The sequence below is a fragment of the Pseudophryne corroboree genome, chromosome 5 (assembly GCF_028390025.1).
Source record: "Pseudophryne corroboree isolate aPseCor3 chromosome 5, aPseCor3.hap2, whole genome shotgun sequence".
Classification (NCBI taxonomy): domain Eukaryota; kingdom Metazoa; phylum Chordata; class Amphibia; order Anura; family Myobatrachidae; genus Pseudophryne; species Pseudophryne corroboree.
The window spans coordinates 420,698,844-420,717,708 of record NC_086448.1 but is presented as its reverse complement, the minus strand read 5'-3'; the positions used below and the strand labels follow the sequence as shown (position 1 = coordinate 420,717,708).

The following is an 18,865-nucleotide window of genomic DNA, read 5'->3' as shown; positions in this document are numbered from 1 at the left end:
GCTGCTACAGTCTGTGTGGTACACAGTATTGTGTTATATAGTTTTTGTTGTATCTCTTATAACTATAATGTCTGCAGGGGAGGCAATCAATTTCAGGATACCGACGCTGGAATCCAGACAGCCGGCAATGCCGACAGCTGGAATACTGGCTCACAAGGGCTATTCTCACTAGTGGTTGTTCACCCATAGAGTGGGAATAGATCCTGTGTTGAGCGCAGCGAGCCAACGTGCACCCAGCGCGGCACGTGCAGCGAGCCTGCAAAGGGACTCATAGCGCTTGCCCCGCTGCCGGCATTCTGGCGGGCAGGATGCCACTGTCGGGAAACTGACAGCCAGCATCCGTCCGCCGGGAATACATCTGTATTCCGTCTGCAGGGTACAAGGACTTTGTAGAGGCAGGTGATGATCAGGGCCACATGTATGTGATTTCCACCTAGGTTGCTTTAGCAGTGTGGTTCCCTTTATTAAGATTTGAATGGTTACAGTTGAACCAACTGCAAACAAGTTCCATCCAAAAAAATTCAACATTCAAGAGGGTTGATAAAGCAGTGGTTTACAAAACACAACTATATACAAACAATGGACTTAACTTTGTAACAAGTTACTCAGAGGGGACAAATCTTGTTAAGGGAAGTGTATAATTGTTGTATTTTAAATATGAACTATGTGTGCTTTACAAGAAAAAAAAAAAGGGGGGGGGGGGGGCGGCATCTTTTTCACCACACCTTGAAATATGGAGGAACTATAAATGAATCATATTTTTCTTTTTTACTCATGTATGCCCTAACAGGTATCCAGATGAAAGCTAGACAGTCAGTAGGTTAGCAGTAGAGATGAGCGGGTTCGGTTCGTCAAGATCCGAACCCCCCCGAACTTCACCTATTTTACACGGGTCCGAGGCAGCCTTGCATCTTCCCATCTTGCTCAGTTAACCCGAACGAGGCCGATCATCATCCCGCTGTTGGATTCTCGCGAGATTCGTATTCCATATAAAGAGCCGCGCATCGCCGCCATTTTCACTCATGCATTGGAGATTGAACGGAGAGGACGTGGCTACGTTCTCTGCCTGAAAAGCTCCATATCTGTGCTCAGTGTGCTGCAAATATCTACGTTCTCTGCCTGAAAAGCTCCATATCTGTGCTCAGTGTGCTGCAAATATCTGTGCTCAGTGTGCTGCATTGTGGGGACCACCAGTATATAATTATAGTAGTACAGTACAGTACAGTATTGCTGTATCTTGCAGCTCCGTGTCAGACTCAGTTCTAGACAGTATCCTGATCATCAGTGCTCAATATCTGTTGCATTGTTGTGTAACCAGTATATACTATATATATTATATATAGTAGTACAGTTCAGCATTTTGGGGACCACCAGTATAGTAGTACAGTACAGTAGTCCATTGCTGTATCTTGCAGCTCCGTATCACTTCAAGTATCCATATCTGTGCTGCATTGTTTGTGAGCAGTACAGTAGTAAAATGCAGCATTTTTGGCACCACCAGTATATATAGAGTAGTACAGTACAGTAGGCCATTGCTGTATCTTGCAGCTCCGTGTCACTTCAAGTATCCATATCTGTGCTGCATTGTTGTGAGCAGTATATATAGTAGTGCAGTGCAGCATTTTGGTGACCAACAGTATATAGTTGTACAGTACAGTAGGCCATTGCTAGAATAATATTACAGGCATATAATTCCACACATTAAAAAGTGGAGAACAAAAATGTGGAGGGTGAAATAGGGAAAGATCAAGATCCACTTCCTCCTAGTGCTGAAGCTGCTGCCACTAGTCATGGCAGAGACGATGAAATGCCATCAAAGTCGTCTGCCAAGGCCGATGCCCAATGTCATAGTAGAGAGCATGTAACATCCAAAAAGCAAAAGTTCAGTAAAATGACCCAAAAATCTAAATTAAAAGTGTCTGAGGAGAAGCGTAAACTTGCCAATATGCCATTTACGACACGGAGTGGCAAGGAACGGCTGAGGCCCTGGCCTATGTTCATGGCTAGTGGTTCAGCTTCACATGAGGATGGAAGCACTCATTCTCCCACTAGAAAAATGAAAAGAGTTAAGCTGGCAAAACAGCAAAGAAATGTGCGTTCTTCTAAATCACAAATCCCCAAGGAGAGTCCAATTGTGTCGGTTGCAATGCCTGACCTTCCCAACACTGGACGGGAAGAGGTGGTGCCTTCCACCATTTGCACGCCCCCTGCAAGTGCTGGAAGGAGCACCCACAGTCCAGTTCCTGATAGTCAAATTGAAGATGTCACTGTTGAAGTACACCAGGATGAGGATATGGGTTTTGCTGGCGGTGAGGAGGAAATTGACAAGGAGGATTCTGATGGTGAGGTGGTTTGTTTAAGTCAGGCACTCGGGGAGACACCTGTTGTCCGTGGGATGAATATGGCCATTGACATGCCTGGTCAAATTACAAAAAAAATCACCTCTTCGGTGTGGAATTATTTTAACAGAAATGCGGACAACAGGTGTCAAGCTGTGTGTTGCCTTTGTCAAGTTGTAATAAGTAGGGGTAAGGACGTTAACCACCTAGGAACATCCTCCCTTATAAGTCACCTGGAGCGCATTCATCAGAAGTCATTGACAAGTTCAAAAACTTTGGGTGACAGCGGAAGCAGTCCACTGACGACAACTAAATCTCTTCTTCCTCTTGTACCCAAGCTCCTGCAAACCACACCACCAACTCCCTCAGTGTCAATTTCCTCGTTAGACAGGAACGCCAATAGTCCTGCAGGCCATGTCACTGGCAAGTCTGACGAGTCCTCTCCTAACTGGGATTCCTCCGATGGATCCTTGATTGTAACGCCTACTGCTGCTGGCGCTGCTGTTGTTGCTGCTGGGAGTCGACTGTCATCCCAGAGGAGAAGTCGGAAGACCACTTGTACTACTTCCAGTAAGCAATTGACTGTCCAACAGTCTTTTGCGAGGAAGATGAAATATCACAGCAGTCATCCTGTTGCAAAGCGGATAACTCAGGCCTTGGCAGCTGTGTTGGTGTTAGACGTGTGTCCGGTATCCACCGTTAATTCACAGGGACTTAGAGAGTTTCTTGAGGTAGTGTGTCCCCGGTACCAAATCCCAACTAGGTTCCACTTCTCTAGGCAGGTGATACCGAGAATGTACACAGACGTCAGAAAAAGACTCACCAGTGTCCTAAAAAATGCAGTTGTACCCAATGTCCACTTAACCACGGACATGTGGACAAGTGGAGCAGGGCAGACTCAGGACTATATGACTGTGACAGCCCACTGGGTAGATGTATTGCCTCCCGCAGCAACAACAGCAGCGGCGGCACCAGTAGCAGCATCTCGCAAATGCCATCTCGTTCCTAGGCAGGCTACGCTTTGTATGACTGCTTTCCATAAGAGGCAAACAGCTGACTACCTCTTACGGAAACTGAGGAACATCATCGCAGATTGGCTTACCCAATTGGACTTTTCTGGGGATTTGTGACATCAGACAACGCCACCAATATTGTGCGTGCGTTACATGTGGGCAAATTCCAGCACGTCCCATGTTTTGCACATACAATTAATTTGGTGGTGCAGAATTTAAAAAAAAATGACAGGGGCATGCAAGAGATGCTGTCGGTGGCCTGAAGAATTGTGGGCCACTTTCGGCATTCAGCCACCGCGTGCCGAAGACTGGAGCACCAGCAAACACTCCTGAACCTGCCCCTCCATCAGCTGAATCAAGAGGTGGTAACGAGGTGGAATTCAACCCTCTATATGCTTCAGAGGATGGAGGAGCACCAAAAGGCCATTCAAGCCTATACATCTGCCTACGATATAGGCAAAGGAGGGGGAATGCACCTGACTCAAGCGCAGTGGAGAATGATTTCGACGTTGTGCAAGGTTCTGCAACCCTTTGAACTTGCCACACGTGAAGTCAGTTCAGACACTGCCAGCCTGAATCAGGTCATTCCCCTCATCAGGCTTTTGCAGAAGCAGCTGGAGAGATTGAAAGAGGAGCTAAAATGGAGCGATTCCGCTAGGCATGTGGGACTTGTGGATGGAACCCTTAATTCGCTTAACCAGCATTCACGGGTGGTCAATCTGTTGAAATCAGAGCACTAAATTTTGGCCACCGCGCTCGATCCTCGGTTTAAATCCTACATTGTATCTCTCTTTCCGGCAGACACAAGTCTGCAGAGGTTCAAAGACCTGCTGGTGAGAAAATTTCAACTCAAGCGGAACGTGTCCCGTCAACAGCTCCTCCTTCACATTCTCCCGCAACTGGGGCTGCGAGGAAAAGGCTAAGAATTCCGAGCCCACCCGCTGGCGGTGATGCAGGGAGGTCTGGAGCGAGTGCTGACATCTAGTCCGGACTGAAGGACCTGCCAACGATTACTGACATGTCGTCTACTGTCACTGCATATGATTCTGTCCTCCATTTAAAGAATAGTGGAGGATTATATGAGTGACCGCATCCAAGTAGGCACGTCAGACAGTCCGTACGTATACTGGCAGGAAAAAGAGGCAATTTGGAGGCCCTTGCACAAACTGGCTTTATTTTACCTAAGTTGCCCCCCCTCCAGTGTGTAAGAGTGTTTAGTGCAGCCGATCACCTTGTCAGCAATCGGCGTACGAGGTTACTTCCACAAAATGTGGAGAAAATTATGTTCATCAAAATGATTTATAATCAATTCCTCCGTGGAGACATTCACCAGCAATTGCCTCCAGAAAGTACACAGGGACCTGTGATGGTGGATTCCAGTGGGGACGAATTAATACTCTGTGAGGAGGGGGATGTACACAGTGAAAGGGGTGAGGAATCGGAGGATGATGATGAGGTTGACATCTTTTTAGGACTAAAAGTAATATTGTGAGGTGTGAGGTGTTCAGAATAGACTGGAAATGAGTGGAAATTATGGTTATTGAGGTTAATAATACTATAGGATCAAAATTACCCCCAAATTCTATGATTTAAGCGGTTTTTGAGGGTTTTTTGAAAAAAAAAAAAAAAACCCAAAAAACCCCCGAATCCAAAACACACCCGAATCCGACAAAAATTTTTAAGGGAGGTTTTGCCAAAACACGTCCTAATCCAAAATACGGCCGCGGAACCGAATTCAAAACCAAAACCGGAAAAATTTCCGGTGCACATCTCTAGTTAGCACCAGATGGTCCACAGTCATTAGGTCAAAAGGTCAACAATGAAAGGGTCGACATGGACTTAGGATGACTAGGTGAAAAGGCTAACAGGGTCAAAAGGTCAACACAGAAAAAGGTTGACACGTTTTTCATGATTTTTTTTAGAGTTAGGGTTAGGCACTTGTGGGAGGGTTAGCGTTAGGCTGTCAGAGGGGATGATTAGGGTTAGGCATTTGGGGGAGGGTTAGTGTTAGGCTGTTGGAGGGGATGATTAGGGTTAGGCACTTGGGGGAGGGTTAGCGTTAGGCTGTCGGAGGGGATGATTAGGGTTAGGCACTAGGGGGAGGGTTAGCGTTAGGCTGTCGGAGGGGATGATTAGGGTTAGGCACTTGGGGGAGGGTTAGCGTTAGGCTGTCGGAGGGGACGATTAGGGTTAGAGATTAACTGTGAGGAAGTGGAAGCTGCATCATACCACCCAGGCACTGCCTAGACAAGGCTGACTCCCAAACCTCAGGGTCAGAACAAGAAGGAGACGTGTTAGAGAAGACAGGGAGGGTCCAGCTATTACTTTGATGAAGCTTCAGGGTTCAGTGTTTGAGACTGGTGCATCTGTCAACCATAGCAAGAACTCTGCATATATCTTTCTTGTATGGAAAGTGATTAGAAAGACGCCGTTAAGAAAGCACACATCTGCATGTCTGAAGTCTACCATAAAACATTTGATTGCCCGAGCTCAAATGTGGAATAAGGATTAGTGGTCTGATGAGTCAAAAAGTGAGATTTTTGTCCCCAATTTAAAACACTAAAACCTATCACGCCCTATCTTAGCAAACACGATCAACACAGTGATGCATGTAAATAGCATCATCATTTTGTGGGAATATTTTTCTCATGCGGTGACTGGGCATCTTGTTAAAAATGAATGACTGAATATTATAATGTCCTCTCCTGATAAGTTTCAGACCTACTCGATAATATGGCTTCCATGGATGATACTCTGTGAATTTGACTGGTACACATCCCTTTGTAGTACACCTTAACTCTCCCTCTGACTAGTTACCTAGGAACATGCTGGTACTTCATTGGAGTCCCGGTGGTGGTGATCTCTGCCCCTTCCTAAGTCCCCACCCTCTTTTCCCTATTGATCTCTTTTTCTTGGGTTTCTTTTTCTTCTCTTTTCTCATTCGTTATTTTATACTATGGCATACAGTATATTTTCTTCCTTAAGATCTCTGCACTTCAGATCCTATTGATATACCATGGCTATTCTCATGCCAAGTATTAATTTCTGTAATTTGATGTTTATCGAACATGAATTTATACTGGCATGTAAGCTTCATTTGCCTGTTGTGGTGCACAGTTGTCTTCTTGTGTCCATTTATTCCAAAACTTTCAATAAATACTACTTGCATAAAAATAAATGAATGACCGACGGATAGTGCAAAATACAGGGAGATACCATAGGACAGCCTGCTTTAATGCTTGGTAGAAAGATAACATTTCAGCAAGACACAATGCCATAGCAACACTGTAGTGGCTGTACAAGAAGAAGATGAATGTTCTACAGTGGCCAAGTCTGTCATCCAACCAAACTGAACAACCTGGAGCAAATCTGCTAGGAAGAATGGGCAAAAATCACGTCCAAAGTGTGCAAACCTGATAAAACGTGAACAGACTTAAAGCTGTCATTGCAGGGAAATTTGGTTGTACCAAGGCTTGTCCTAGTCTGCTGTGCATGAACACCTTTGCAAGCAGTATTTGTTCAGTTTTTATTTAAAGAAAAATAGTGAATTATGAGATAAGTGCCGACTATGGGGCTAACTGGATAGCCCCGGGGGAATCCATTAGCAGTAATAATTAATCTAATAGGATATCCCCCTAAGTGTCATTTGTAATGTAATACAGACAAATATGTTGATTTTTCAAGGGGTTGCATAATTTTGCAAGTCACTGTATATTGGAGTGGTCTAAAACTATTAAACATGAAATAGGAAATAATTCATTGACTGTGGTTATCCTATGCAACAAAACAGGATATGGCTTTACGAAAACAGATCTTGTTAAAAATATCAGCGTGTTTGGCAATATTTATTACCTGTTTTTCTATTGAAAATAAATGGAATATTGTGTACTTAAATCAAGCATACCAAAATACAATGCCAAAGTAGCTGTTCACAAATGTAATTAACCTAATTAAATAGAGGAACACTCATGGTTGAAAAGAAAAGTTCCAGAACGATTGTTTTGTAGATGTGAAATCTTTATGTTTATGAATATTACGGTCATTTACAAAAACAAAACACAAATAAATAACTACAGTTAATAATAATATACAAGATCTGCACTTACCTGATGGAAGCCCAGGTAGTCTACTATTGTGGCTGAAGCATAGAATATCATCCCTTCTGTACTCACAACCAGAGCAAACCCATTCAATGACTGAGGAAGACACAAGACACAAATAGGTTACTGAATAGTAAAGAGATTAGTAAAGTGCTAGGTCCTCATATTTAGTTTAGAGCAGGGGTGGGTAATTATTTCAGCTGGGGGGCCACTTAACACATTCCAGCGAATATTCGAGGGCCACACACAAAATATCCCCTCCCTCCCTGGGCATAGTTACCAGCTCCCCTCCCTCCCTTTGCACAGATGTTAGCTCCCCTCCCTCCCTCCCTGGGCACACTTGGCAGCTCCCCCCCCCCCCCCCCCCAATACTGTGCAGAGCTAGCACCCCTGCCCCCCCCTTGCAAGGCAGGCTCTGCTGCCACTACCAGACTTACAAGCATGGATGCTCCGCAGCCACAGTACCTTAGTCTATTCCAGTCTCCACTTCACCACTGGGCCATTTCCTTCCTCCCTCCCTTGGCACAGTTACTGCTCCCTACCCAAATTCATACTGGGCACCCCTGCCCCCCTCATCAGGCAGGTCCCGCTGCCAGCTGCCAGCAAAGCATGTGTACCTTAAGTGGTCTCAGATTCAGTGCTGTCCCATTCTTCCCATTCAGTGCTGATGGGAAGTTTCACTTGGCAGCTGCCAAGTGACAGTGAAACGCGTTAGGGGGGGGCCACACCTCTGACCTGGGCACTCCTGAGGATTCCTGCAAGTGATACACAGGACGTTGTTTACCATCTGGAGATTCCAGTCCCTTCGGTGTGGACATTAATAAAGGGAGAACCACCATCTTCATTGCGTGGGATAGAGAGATTGCTCCAGAACCCCGCTAGGTGGGATACCCGGCTGAATCACCACCAGGGACCTGGTAATTATTCTCCTTCACCTGGATACCTGTTTTTTCACGTCAACGCATGCGTTGCAGGACTTGTTATCATCCTCCAACAATTAGTTGTTACACTGGCCATTTTTGCACAAAGACTGCCCCAAGTGAATAATCACTGTCAGAGAGTGGCTTACTAAGGCTCAGTTTTAAATATTGTGTTTTTTGGCACTATCAGTGCCGGTTTATATTATTCAGTTTGTTTATGTACATGTGTATTTGTGATATTGATTTTAATTAATATAAAAATACTATTCATATGTTAGCGCAGTTGGTATTTCTTGTTCTGTTCTAGAAGATGCTAGATGAATAAGTAGAATCTGATTGGTTGCTATGGGCAACATCTCTACTTCTAAAAATTCACACTTTAGTAAATCTATCCCCTAATGCTGCGTTTTTATTCTGATGGTATCAGCAGAACAGGCACTTTTTTGTATCATTATTAATTCTTTATACTAGTTACAGAGGAATTAAGAAGTCAGTGAAATCATTTCTGAAATAAATAAAATCAGAGTCTTCAGCCTTTTCCGAAGTGTGGAAGCTGCAATAAATCTTGTATTAACTTGTAATTTTCAGTGAGTGCATCTAGTTTTTTCATCATTATGATTAATCAATTGTGAAATTTGAGGTCATGAAATTGTACAGGATGGGCTGCTAGCATAAATAAGAACACATGAAAACAAGAATACAATGAAGAAAGATATCTGTGAATACAAATCAAAGGCAAAACAATAAAATGTGTACTATCTAGTATGTGTGCATTACATTTACCTACACTTCATTTTTAAAATTGACTACAGATATTGAATCTATTTAAAAATGGCAGTTAGTCAAAATGAAAAGTACAGATAGTCAAAATCAATGCTTCTGGGCTCTGGGGGAATTCAAGGGAAATCGCATAATCAAAATCGGGCATAGCAAGGATCTCACCGTGTGTATGCACCTTTAAAAAGAAACTTTCCCTACGCATCAGCAATCTGTGTGGATTTTCCGCGCTTCACCTATATGTGATGTCCCGGCGGGTGGTATTCATGTGACCGCCGGTCAGCTGACCGACAGTCACATGACCTCCTCCACGAGCCCGACGGCTCACGAGCCCGATGTTCGGCATGCCGACCAACAGGGACTATTTCCACTCGTGGGTGTCCATGACACCCATAGAGTGGGAATAGAACCCGTGGCGACAGCAGGTCGCCACCGAGCCCGCAGCGTGGGGAGCGCAGCGAGCCCGCAAGAGGCTTGCTGCACTCGGCCCTCCCCGCCGGGATCCCGGCGTCGGTATGCTGCCGGGATCCCGGCGTCGGTAAGCTGACCGGCGGTCAGCAGTACTACACCCGTCCCGGCATATGATGTCACATAGGGTGGAGTGCGGTAGGAAGGGAGCCTGCCTATTTTGTCAGTCCCTGGCTCCACAATGTCTTTTGGCAGCCCTGCATTAGATAGTAGGTTCAACTATTAAGAATTATACAATTATATATAATGAAATTATATCTTGGCCCCCCAACCTAAAAATGTTATGGCGCCCCTAACTTGCTGAATGTCGACCCAGTGAATGTTCACTTGTAAAGTGATTAACGGGAGATATGTTTGTCCCAGATTTCTGGCCTATGTACAGTATTTTAAAACTCTAAGAAATGTCTGTTTCTGCTAAACAGGGGTAATCCTGGGGGTATGGGTGTGAGAGAGAAGGAAGGGCTCCACCCATAAAGCCCATTTCAGGTTTTTAGGCCATCAGTCTGAGAGCAGGGTTATTAGTACCTGCACCTGTAAGAGACTGATATAAGATATGTCAGGGCTTGGCTCGTGGTCTCACTGCCTGGGGAAACAAGCAGCAGGCCTGTTTGGAGTGATTTACTGACTATAAGTACATAAGTGCATATGCATGTGTTTTTAGTAGGTGCATTAGGCCCTATCACCCTGAGAGAGGGAATCTATTATGTTAGTTAGTAGTAGTACCCATATGGGATAGTGGGCTAAGATTTATTTTTATGTACTGCACAATACAAATAGCCACAGCTAAATTGCATGAAAACTGGTGGTGTGCTGTTTTACTGGTTGCTGTGTGTTTGGAGGTGCCCGTCTACCCCAGGAGAGAGCACCCCTATCCTGATCGCCTCAATATATATATATATATATATATATATGTATATATATATATATATATATATAAAAGGAGATTTATGGTAGACTTACCAGGGTTAAATCTCTTTCTGCGAGGTACACTGAATTCCACAGGGAATAGCATCGGGGTGTAGAGTTGGATCTTGATCCGAGGCACCAACAGACTAAAGCTTTGTCTGTTGCCAGGATGAACTGCACCGCCTCCTCTACAACCCCGCCTCCAGGCACTGGAGCTCAGTTTCGTTAACCAGTCCAATGCAGTAGCAGGTAAAAGAGACGGCAGATGTTAGTCACAGAGAACCACATTCTCATGACAGGAGAAGGGACCAGCGGCTAATGCCATACATACCCAAAGAAGCTAAGTGCGTCAGGGTGGGCGCCCTGTGGAATCCGGTGTACATCGCAGAAAAACATTTAACCACGGTAAGTCTACCATAAATCTCCTTTTCTGCAGCTGGGTACACTGGGAGTCCACGAGGAATACCACAGGGATGTCCTAAAGCAGTTCCTCATGGGAGGGGATGCACTGTAGTGTGCACTAGAACCCGGCGTCTAAAGGAAGCATCCTGGGAGGCGGAAGTATCAAAGGCATAGAACCTAATGAATGTGTTCACGGAGGACCACACAGCCGCCTTGCACAAATGTTCTGCGGACGCGCCACGACGGGCCGCCCAAGAAGGTACAACTGACCAAGTAGAATGGGCTTTACTAGCAGCAGTCCAGCCTGCGTATAAGCTTGTGCAATCACCATTCTAATCCATCTGTCCAAGGTTTGCTTATTCACAGGCCAGACACGCTTGCGAAAACCAAAAGAACAAAAAGGGTATCTGACCTCCGAATAGAGACAGTCCTCTCCACGTAGATATGGAGAGCCCGTACCAAATCCAAAGACTGTTCTTTGGAAGACAAACCAGAAGAGATAAAAGTCGGAACCACAATCTCTTGGTTAAGATGGAAAGAAGATACCACTTTAGGTAGCTAACCGGGCGAGTTCGAAGAACTGCCCGGTCACGGTGAAAAATCAAAAAGGGTGGACGACAGGACAAAGTGCCTAAGTCTGACACCCTCCTAGCAGAGGCAATAGCCAGCAGAAACATGACCTTAAGCGTAAGGCATTTAAGGTCCACAGACTCAAGAGGTTCAAATGGAGACTCTTGTAGGGCGTTTAAGACAACTGACACATCCCATGGAGCCACAGGATGGACATAGGGAGGCTGAATCCGTAAAAAAAAAATCCTGACTGAAGGTATGAACATCAGGAATAGACACAATTTTTCTCTGAAACCACACCGACAAAGGCAGAAATATGAACCTTGATGGAGGCCAGACGAAGGCCTAAATCTAGGCTGCAGAAAAGCCAAAAGCCTGGAAGTTCCGAATGAATAAGCATCATAATCCTTAGCAGCAAATCATGTGAAGTAAGAGTTCCAGACCCTGTAATAATCCGTGCAGAAGTCGGTTTGCGTGCCTTCAACATTGTTTGAACAACCGCATCGGAGAATTCTTTGGCCCTCAGGAGTGAAGCTTCAAGAGCCATGCCGTCAAAGCCAACCTGGCCAGGTCCGGATAGACACAAGGGCCCTGAACGAGGAGATCTGGGTGTTGAGGAAGTAGAAGAGGACGCTCTATCGATAGACCTTGCAGGTCTGAGAACCAATGCCGTCTGGGCCACGCTGGAGCGAAGTAGTGTTCCTCTTTCTTGCTTAAACTTCCGTAGTACCCTCGGCAGGAGTGACACTGGAGGGAACATGTATTGCAGCCGAAAGTTCCATGGAATTTCCAGTGCCTCCATGAACGCTGCTTGAGGATCCCTTGTCCTTTATCTGAAGACCGGAACCTTGTGATTGTGTTGAGACTCCATCAGGCCTACATCTGGTAGGCCCCACTTGTCCACTAGGAGTTTAAAGACTTCCGGATGAAGACTCCACTCTCGGGGGTGAACGTCCTGACGACTGAGGAAATCCGCTTCCCAGTTGAGGACTCTGGGAATGAACACTGCCGATATTGCTGGCAAATGGCGTTCCGCCCAACGGAGGAATTTTGATACTTCCAACATTGCCATGCGGCTTCGAGTGCCGCCTTGATGATTTATGTACGCCACCATGGTGGCGTTGTCTGATTGTACTTGAACAAGCCTGTTCTGTGCCAGAGGCAGGGCAAGCGTCAATGCACTGAACACTGCCCGCAATTCCAGAATGTTTATCAGGAGTAGATATTCCTCCCTGGTCCACTGGAGAGAGTGTTGCTCCAACACTGCGCTCCAACCCCAAAACTGGCGTCCATTGTCAGGAGGACCCAGTTGGAGATCTAGAAGGGATGACCCCTGCTCAACTGTTGGTACTGTAGCCACCAGCTCATTGACAGACAAACCTCTGGAGTCAAGGAGATAATTTGAGACCTGATCCGATGGGGCAGGCCGTCCCACTTGGAAAGGATTAACCTCTGCAGAGTGCGCAAATTAAATTGAGCGCACTCTACCATGTCGAAAGCCAACACCATGAGGCCTAGTACTTGCATCGCCGAGTGTATCAACACTCTTGGGCGAGAAAGGAAGTATCTGATTCTGTCCTGAAGCTTCAGGACATTCTCTGGAGACAGGAACAACCTCTGGCTGTGTGTGTCCAGCAGTGCCCCCAGGTGCACCATGCTCCAAGCAGGGACCAGCGAGGACTTTTTCCAGTTGATGAGCCACTCGTGGGCCTGTAGGAATTGGACCATACGTTCCAGATGACTGAGGAGAACATCTTGGGAGTTTTCGCCAGGATCAGTAAGTCATCCAGATACAGCAGGATCCTGATTCCCTGACGGCGGAGAAGGAACGTCATCACAGCCATGACCTTGGTGAAGATCCGAGGGGCTGTGGCCAGTCCAAATGGCAGAGCCTGGAACTGATAATGGAGGTTTCCAATAGCAAACCGCAGATATTGTTGATGTGAGACGGCAATAGGTATATGCAGGTAAACATCCTGTATGTCCAGGGATACCACATAGTCTTCGGGTTCCATGGCGACTACAATAGAGCGCAGAGTTTCCATACGGAATTTGGACACTCTCACAAATTTGTTCAATGCTTTGAGGTTGAGTATAGGCCGGAAGGACCCATTTGGCTTCGGAACTAGAAACAGGGTCGAATAGTATACCCTGCCTCTCTGAGACAGAGGCGCCGGCACTACCACTCCTGTGTCCAGGAGGGATTGCACAACCAAGTGTAGAGCATGCGCTTTCAAAGGATCCGAAGGGATAACCATCAAGCAGAACTCGCGAGGGGGACGTCTCTTGAAGGAGATTGCGTACCCGTGAGAGACAACTTCCCGCACCCAGGCATCTGAAGTGGTCTTTAACCAGACCTGGGTGAACTGCAGAAGTCGGCCTCCCACCCTGGGGTCCCCCAGGGGGGGGGGCACGCCCCGTCATGCAGCAGGCTTGCCTTGTTTGGAAGCAGGCTGATGGGCAGCCCAGGATTGTTTAGGTTTGGACTTGATTGGAAGTACGAGCTTGTCTCGGGTAAGCCTGACCCTTTGCCTTCCCTGGATGTCGAAAGGAATGAAAAGTGGTACAGTGTACTCTTTGCCTTTGGTGCAGAAAGATTAGTACTTGGGAGAAACACAGTCTTAGCAGTTGCCAAGTCAGTCACAATCTTATTCAAATCCTCCCCAAAAAGGATGTCTCCCTTAAAAGGGAGCACCTCCAAGGTCTTTTTGGAGTCCAGGTCCACCTTCCAAGACCTGAATATAGTGGGAGGCTGTGGTAATATGAGACAGGTATTATCTGGCAGTGTCAGAAACATCCTGTGGCAGCTCATCCTCAATTGCCTGAACCCATTCTTCAATTCCTTTCACGGCCCAGGAGGCTGCCATAGTGGGTCTATGTACAGCACCAGTAAGAGAGTAAATAGACTTCAGGCATCTCTCCACACGCTTATCCGTCGGTTCCTTCAGTGAGGTGACAGTGGTGACAGGCAGAGTAGATGATACTACAAGACGGGCTACATGAGAGTCCACCGGCGGTGGAGTTTCCCATTGTTACTGACCAGGATTCCTGACGTATGTCAATTAAATGGTCAGAATGTGGTAAGACAACTTTAGTAACCTTCTGATGTTTGAACTTATTAGGTTTCTTAGACGCAGTAGAGGGATCGATCTGATCATCAATTTGGAGAATCAGCTTAATAGCCTCCACTAGGTCAGGAACATCAACCTGGGTTGTAGATTCCTCATCAGAAGCGACTGTATCAGTGTCTGACGGATCAGTATATTCCCCATCCTCATCAGAAGAATTATCCAAAATATTAGTGGATTGTGAGGAAGAAATGGCCCGCTTAGATGACTCCTTGACCCCAGAGGGGCGTGGGGAAGACTTTTGTCTAACCAAAGATTGATTTAATTGTTGTAACTGGGTAGACAGAGTGTCCGCCCAGGGTGGATTAACTACAGGGACGATATGTGGCTGCAATGGCACAGGAGCTCCCACAGGGGGCGTAAGACATGTCACAAGCGTATTCAGCATACTTGAGAACGCTGCCCAAGGTGATTCCTGATTGGCCACAGGTGTCGCAGGCTGACTGGGAGATGTATGGACCCAGTGCCTGAACTATCTAAAACTTCCCCCTCAGGTAAATCCTTGGTACCAGCACTGCATGATGCAGAAGCGTCCGCGAATTTCCAGCCCTGTGTGGCAGACATTATAGGAAATGTAGCCTTAGAGCATAACAGTACAATATAGCCAGACAAAAACAATACCTGCAAATGGGTGTAGTATGGTATGCCGGCGGCCGGGCTCCCGGCGACCAACATACCGGTGCCGGGAGCCCGACCGTCGGCATACCGACAGTGTGGCGAGCGCAAATGAGCCCCTTGTGGGCTAGCTGCGCTCACCGCGCTACGCACGCCACGCTATTTATTCTCCCTCCAGGGGGGTCGTGGACCCCCATGAGGGAGAAAAGCTGTCGGTATGCCGGCTGTTGGGATTCCGGCGCCGGTATACTGGGCGCCGGGATCCAGACAGTCGGCAACCTGAAGACCACCCCCTGCAAATAACCCCTTGATTTATGTGACAGTAAATACAGGGCACAAACAGAGGATTAAAGCGGTATGAGGTGACTGAAATATACAGTAAAAAACCCCAAACAGTATATACTGTGTATATATATATATATATATATATATATATATATATGACGCACCTAGCCCCCCAGGGTACAGAATATAGTGATAGCAATACGTGTGATACACTAGAATGAAATCCACACAGCAGCTACAGGCACACTCAGTTACAGGTACAATGCAGAAGATATTACAGATAAACAATAAAACTGCACTGGACTAGTAAAACTACATATATATGTATGTATATAGATATAACAATGCACAGTAGATACTGGATGTACATCACAGAATACTTGTACTAAATATTCAGGTAGCAGTACACTTGTTCTTAACTAACACTCTTTAAAATGACATGTAGAATACTTAAGTGCCTGTAAATGCACAGCGCTGATGAGACAGGCGGCTTTACAGAGCAGACAGTGTCCAGCAGTCCCGGAGATCAGCCCAGCTACTTGTGTAAAGATGGCACCAAAATCTCTGTCAGGGAGTGAGGAAGAGTGAAATGCAGCTCCAGGGCGGGAACACCAGCAGTAGATGGCGCCCGGAGCTGGGGGAGGGGTTACAGGTCAGCGCCTTATCCCCTATGCTGGTCCTCACCACCAGGTACTGTGGAGCCTATGTAAAACTAATTTTAGTAAATCCGACCTGTGCTCCCTGCCCTGGTGGATATAGTGGGGTCCCTGAGCAGTACAGTGTCCATGCCAGCGGTGCGGTCCGTCTCCTGGGACCGCGACCGGACAGCGATTTACTGGCGGGCCCCACCTGGGGGACCATCTTACCTCCTCCATGATGTGCAGCCACGCGATCCAGGAGAGCGTCAGCGATGGTGTGCCTGAAGATCGGTGTGCTTCTGCTGCAAGTACCTTGGAACCCGGCCGCAGGAGTATACAGCGCTGCTGGGGAGGTGATGGAGCCACAGCACTGAATGTCAGAATGACATAAACAGTGCTGTCGCCCTTGAAGTCTTCTTAAAAAGCTCTTTTCAGGGCTGCCTATCGCAGCCCCACCTGTTAGTGACCTGGAGGTGGAGTTATAGAGGAGGCAGTGCAGTGCATCCTGGGAACAGTCAAAGCTTTAGCTTGTTGGTGCCTTGAATCAAGATCCACAGATCTACACCCCAATGTATTCCCTGTGGATTCCCAGTGTAGCCCGCTGCAGAAATATATAAATTTATATACTGTATATACATACACTACGTAGACCAAAGTGACTGGACATCCCCGCACAAACAAAATGGTGTGGTCCTGCAGCAGACACGTGCTTGTGAAGGTCCTTTTAAAGGTATAAAACAGGTAGAGGGTCACTGATTAGGTCATTTGTCAGAGGGAGGTAACTGAGTTTGACAAGGGGATCATCGTAGGCTGCTCGAACGGAGGTATGAGTGTGAGAAGCATTGCGCATGTTAGGAAGGTTCCTTAAACCACTGTGGTTTTTTTTTTTTTTTATGCGTGGAAGAAGAACAGTCATTGCAGGAATGCACCTCGCCCTGGAAGACCCCTGAAACTGCCACCCAGGGACCAGAGAGTGCTAACCAGGGAGCTGCAAAAGAACACGGGTTGTCCCATGCATACCACTGCACACGAGTTTCAAATGCCAGTTTAGATAAGTACACTTCCTAGGGAGGCCCTTTCACTTGGATATTATGGGTGAGCAGCTGCTCATAAACCTCTAATCACAAAGAAGATCGCAGCCCAGCGCTCACAATGAGTACTTCTTTTATAGCACTTGTGGCCAGTGATAAACACATGATTAGGAGTACACACAAAATTCACTGCTCATAGCAAAACAATACTGCTTATATACAGTGCAGAAATACTGACTATATATACTATCAAGGAACAATTTATTAGGTACACCTTTTGGAAATGGGCAGGACCATTTTTCTCCCAGAAAAGCACCAGTTTTTATGGCATGAATTCAACCAGGTGCTGAAAACTTATTTTAGAGATTCTGTCCATGATGATATGATTGCATCAGGCGGCTGCTGCAGATTTGTCGACTGCACATTTGTACTGTGAATCTCCTATTCCACCATATCCCAAAGGCACTCTATTGGATTGCGATCTGGTGACGGTGAAGGTCCTTGGAGTGCACTATGGGGGTAATTCTGAGTTGATCGCAGCAGCAAGTTTGTTAGCAATTGGGCAAAACCATGTGCACTGCAGGTGTGACAGATATAACATTTGCAGAGAGAGTTAGATTTGGGTGGGTTATTTTGTTTCTGTGCAGGCTGCTTTATTTTTACACTGCAATTTAGATTTCAGTTTGAATACACCCCACCCAAATCTAAAGGGCCCTACTCACTGGCCGACCCGCCGCCGAGCTGCCCGACGGCGGATACGGCCGCCGAGCGACCCGGCGGCGGGGGGGCAGTGACGGGGGGAGTGAAGTTTCTTCACTCCCCCCGTCACGCGGCTGCATTGAAGTGCAGGCAAATATGGACGAGATCGTCCATATTGGCCTGCATGCACTGCCGACGGGAGACCAGCGATGAACGAGCGCGGGGACGCGCATCGTTCATTGCTGGAGTCTCCACACTGAAAGATATGAACGAGTTCTCGTTCATTTATGAACGAGATCGTTCATATCTTTCAAAAAATCGCCCAGTGTGTAGGGCCTATAACTCTCTCTGCACGTTATATCTGCCCCCCTCCTCCCTGCAGTGCACATGGTTTTGCCCAACTGCTAACAAAATTGCTGCTGCTTATCAAGATATGACATATATCCGTACAAATTTATACATTTATACATATTGTTGTTATGATTCCAGCACTCCTGGCCAGAGGAGATCTTATGACAATGACCGGAGCACTGGAATGGAATGCTGGGAACGGGAGCAGGAAAGAATAATAGCCCCTGGCGCCCTAACTCTGTTGTCTCACCCATGCTATCGGAAATCCCTTGCGAGACTATGGGCCCTCATTCCGAGTTGTTCGCTCGCAAGGCGATTTTAGCAGAGTTGCTCACGCTAAGCCGCCGCCTACTGGGAGTGAATCTTAGCATCTTAAAATTGCGAACGAAGTATTCGCAATATTGCGATTACACACCTCGTAGCAGTTTCTGAGTAGCTCCAGACTTACTCGGCATCTGCGATCATTTCAGTGCTTGTCGTTCCTGGTTTGACGTCACAAACACACCCAGCGTTCGCCCAGACACTCCCCCGTTTCTCCAGCCACTCCTGCGTTTTTTCTGGAAACGGTAGCGTTTTTTCCCACACACCCATAAAACGGCCTGTTTCCGCCCAGAAACACCCAT

At 46.7% G+C, this 18,865-nt stretch overlaps 1 protein-coding gene across 2 annotated transcripts in view; it reads right to left on the bottom strand.

Annotated features, from left to right (window-relative positions):
• AHRR (aryl hydrocarbon receptor repressor) overlaps positions 1-18,865 on the bottom strand; it is a 682,994-nt gene that overhangs the window by 198,644 nt on the left and 465,485 nt on the right. For both annotated transcript variants that reach the window (XM_063922793.1, XM_063922794.1), the window contains exon 5: positions 7,459-7,548. In XM_063922793.1, the coding sequence (XP_063778863.1) occupies positions 7,459-7,548 (90 nt within the window). The remainder of the gene's footprint in view (positions 1-7,458; positions 7,549-18,865) is intronic.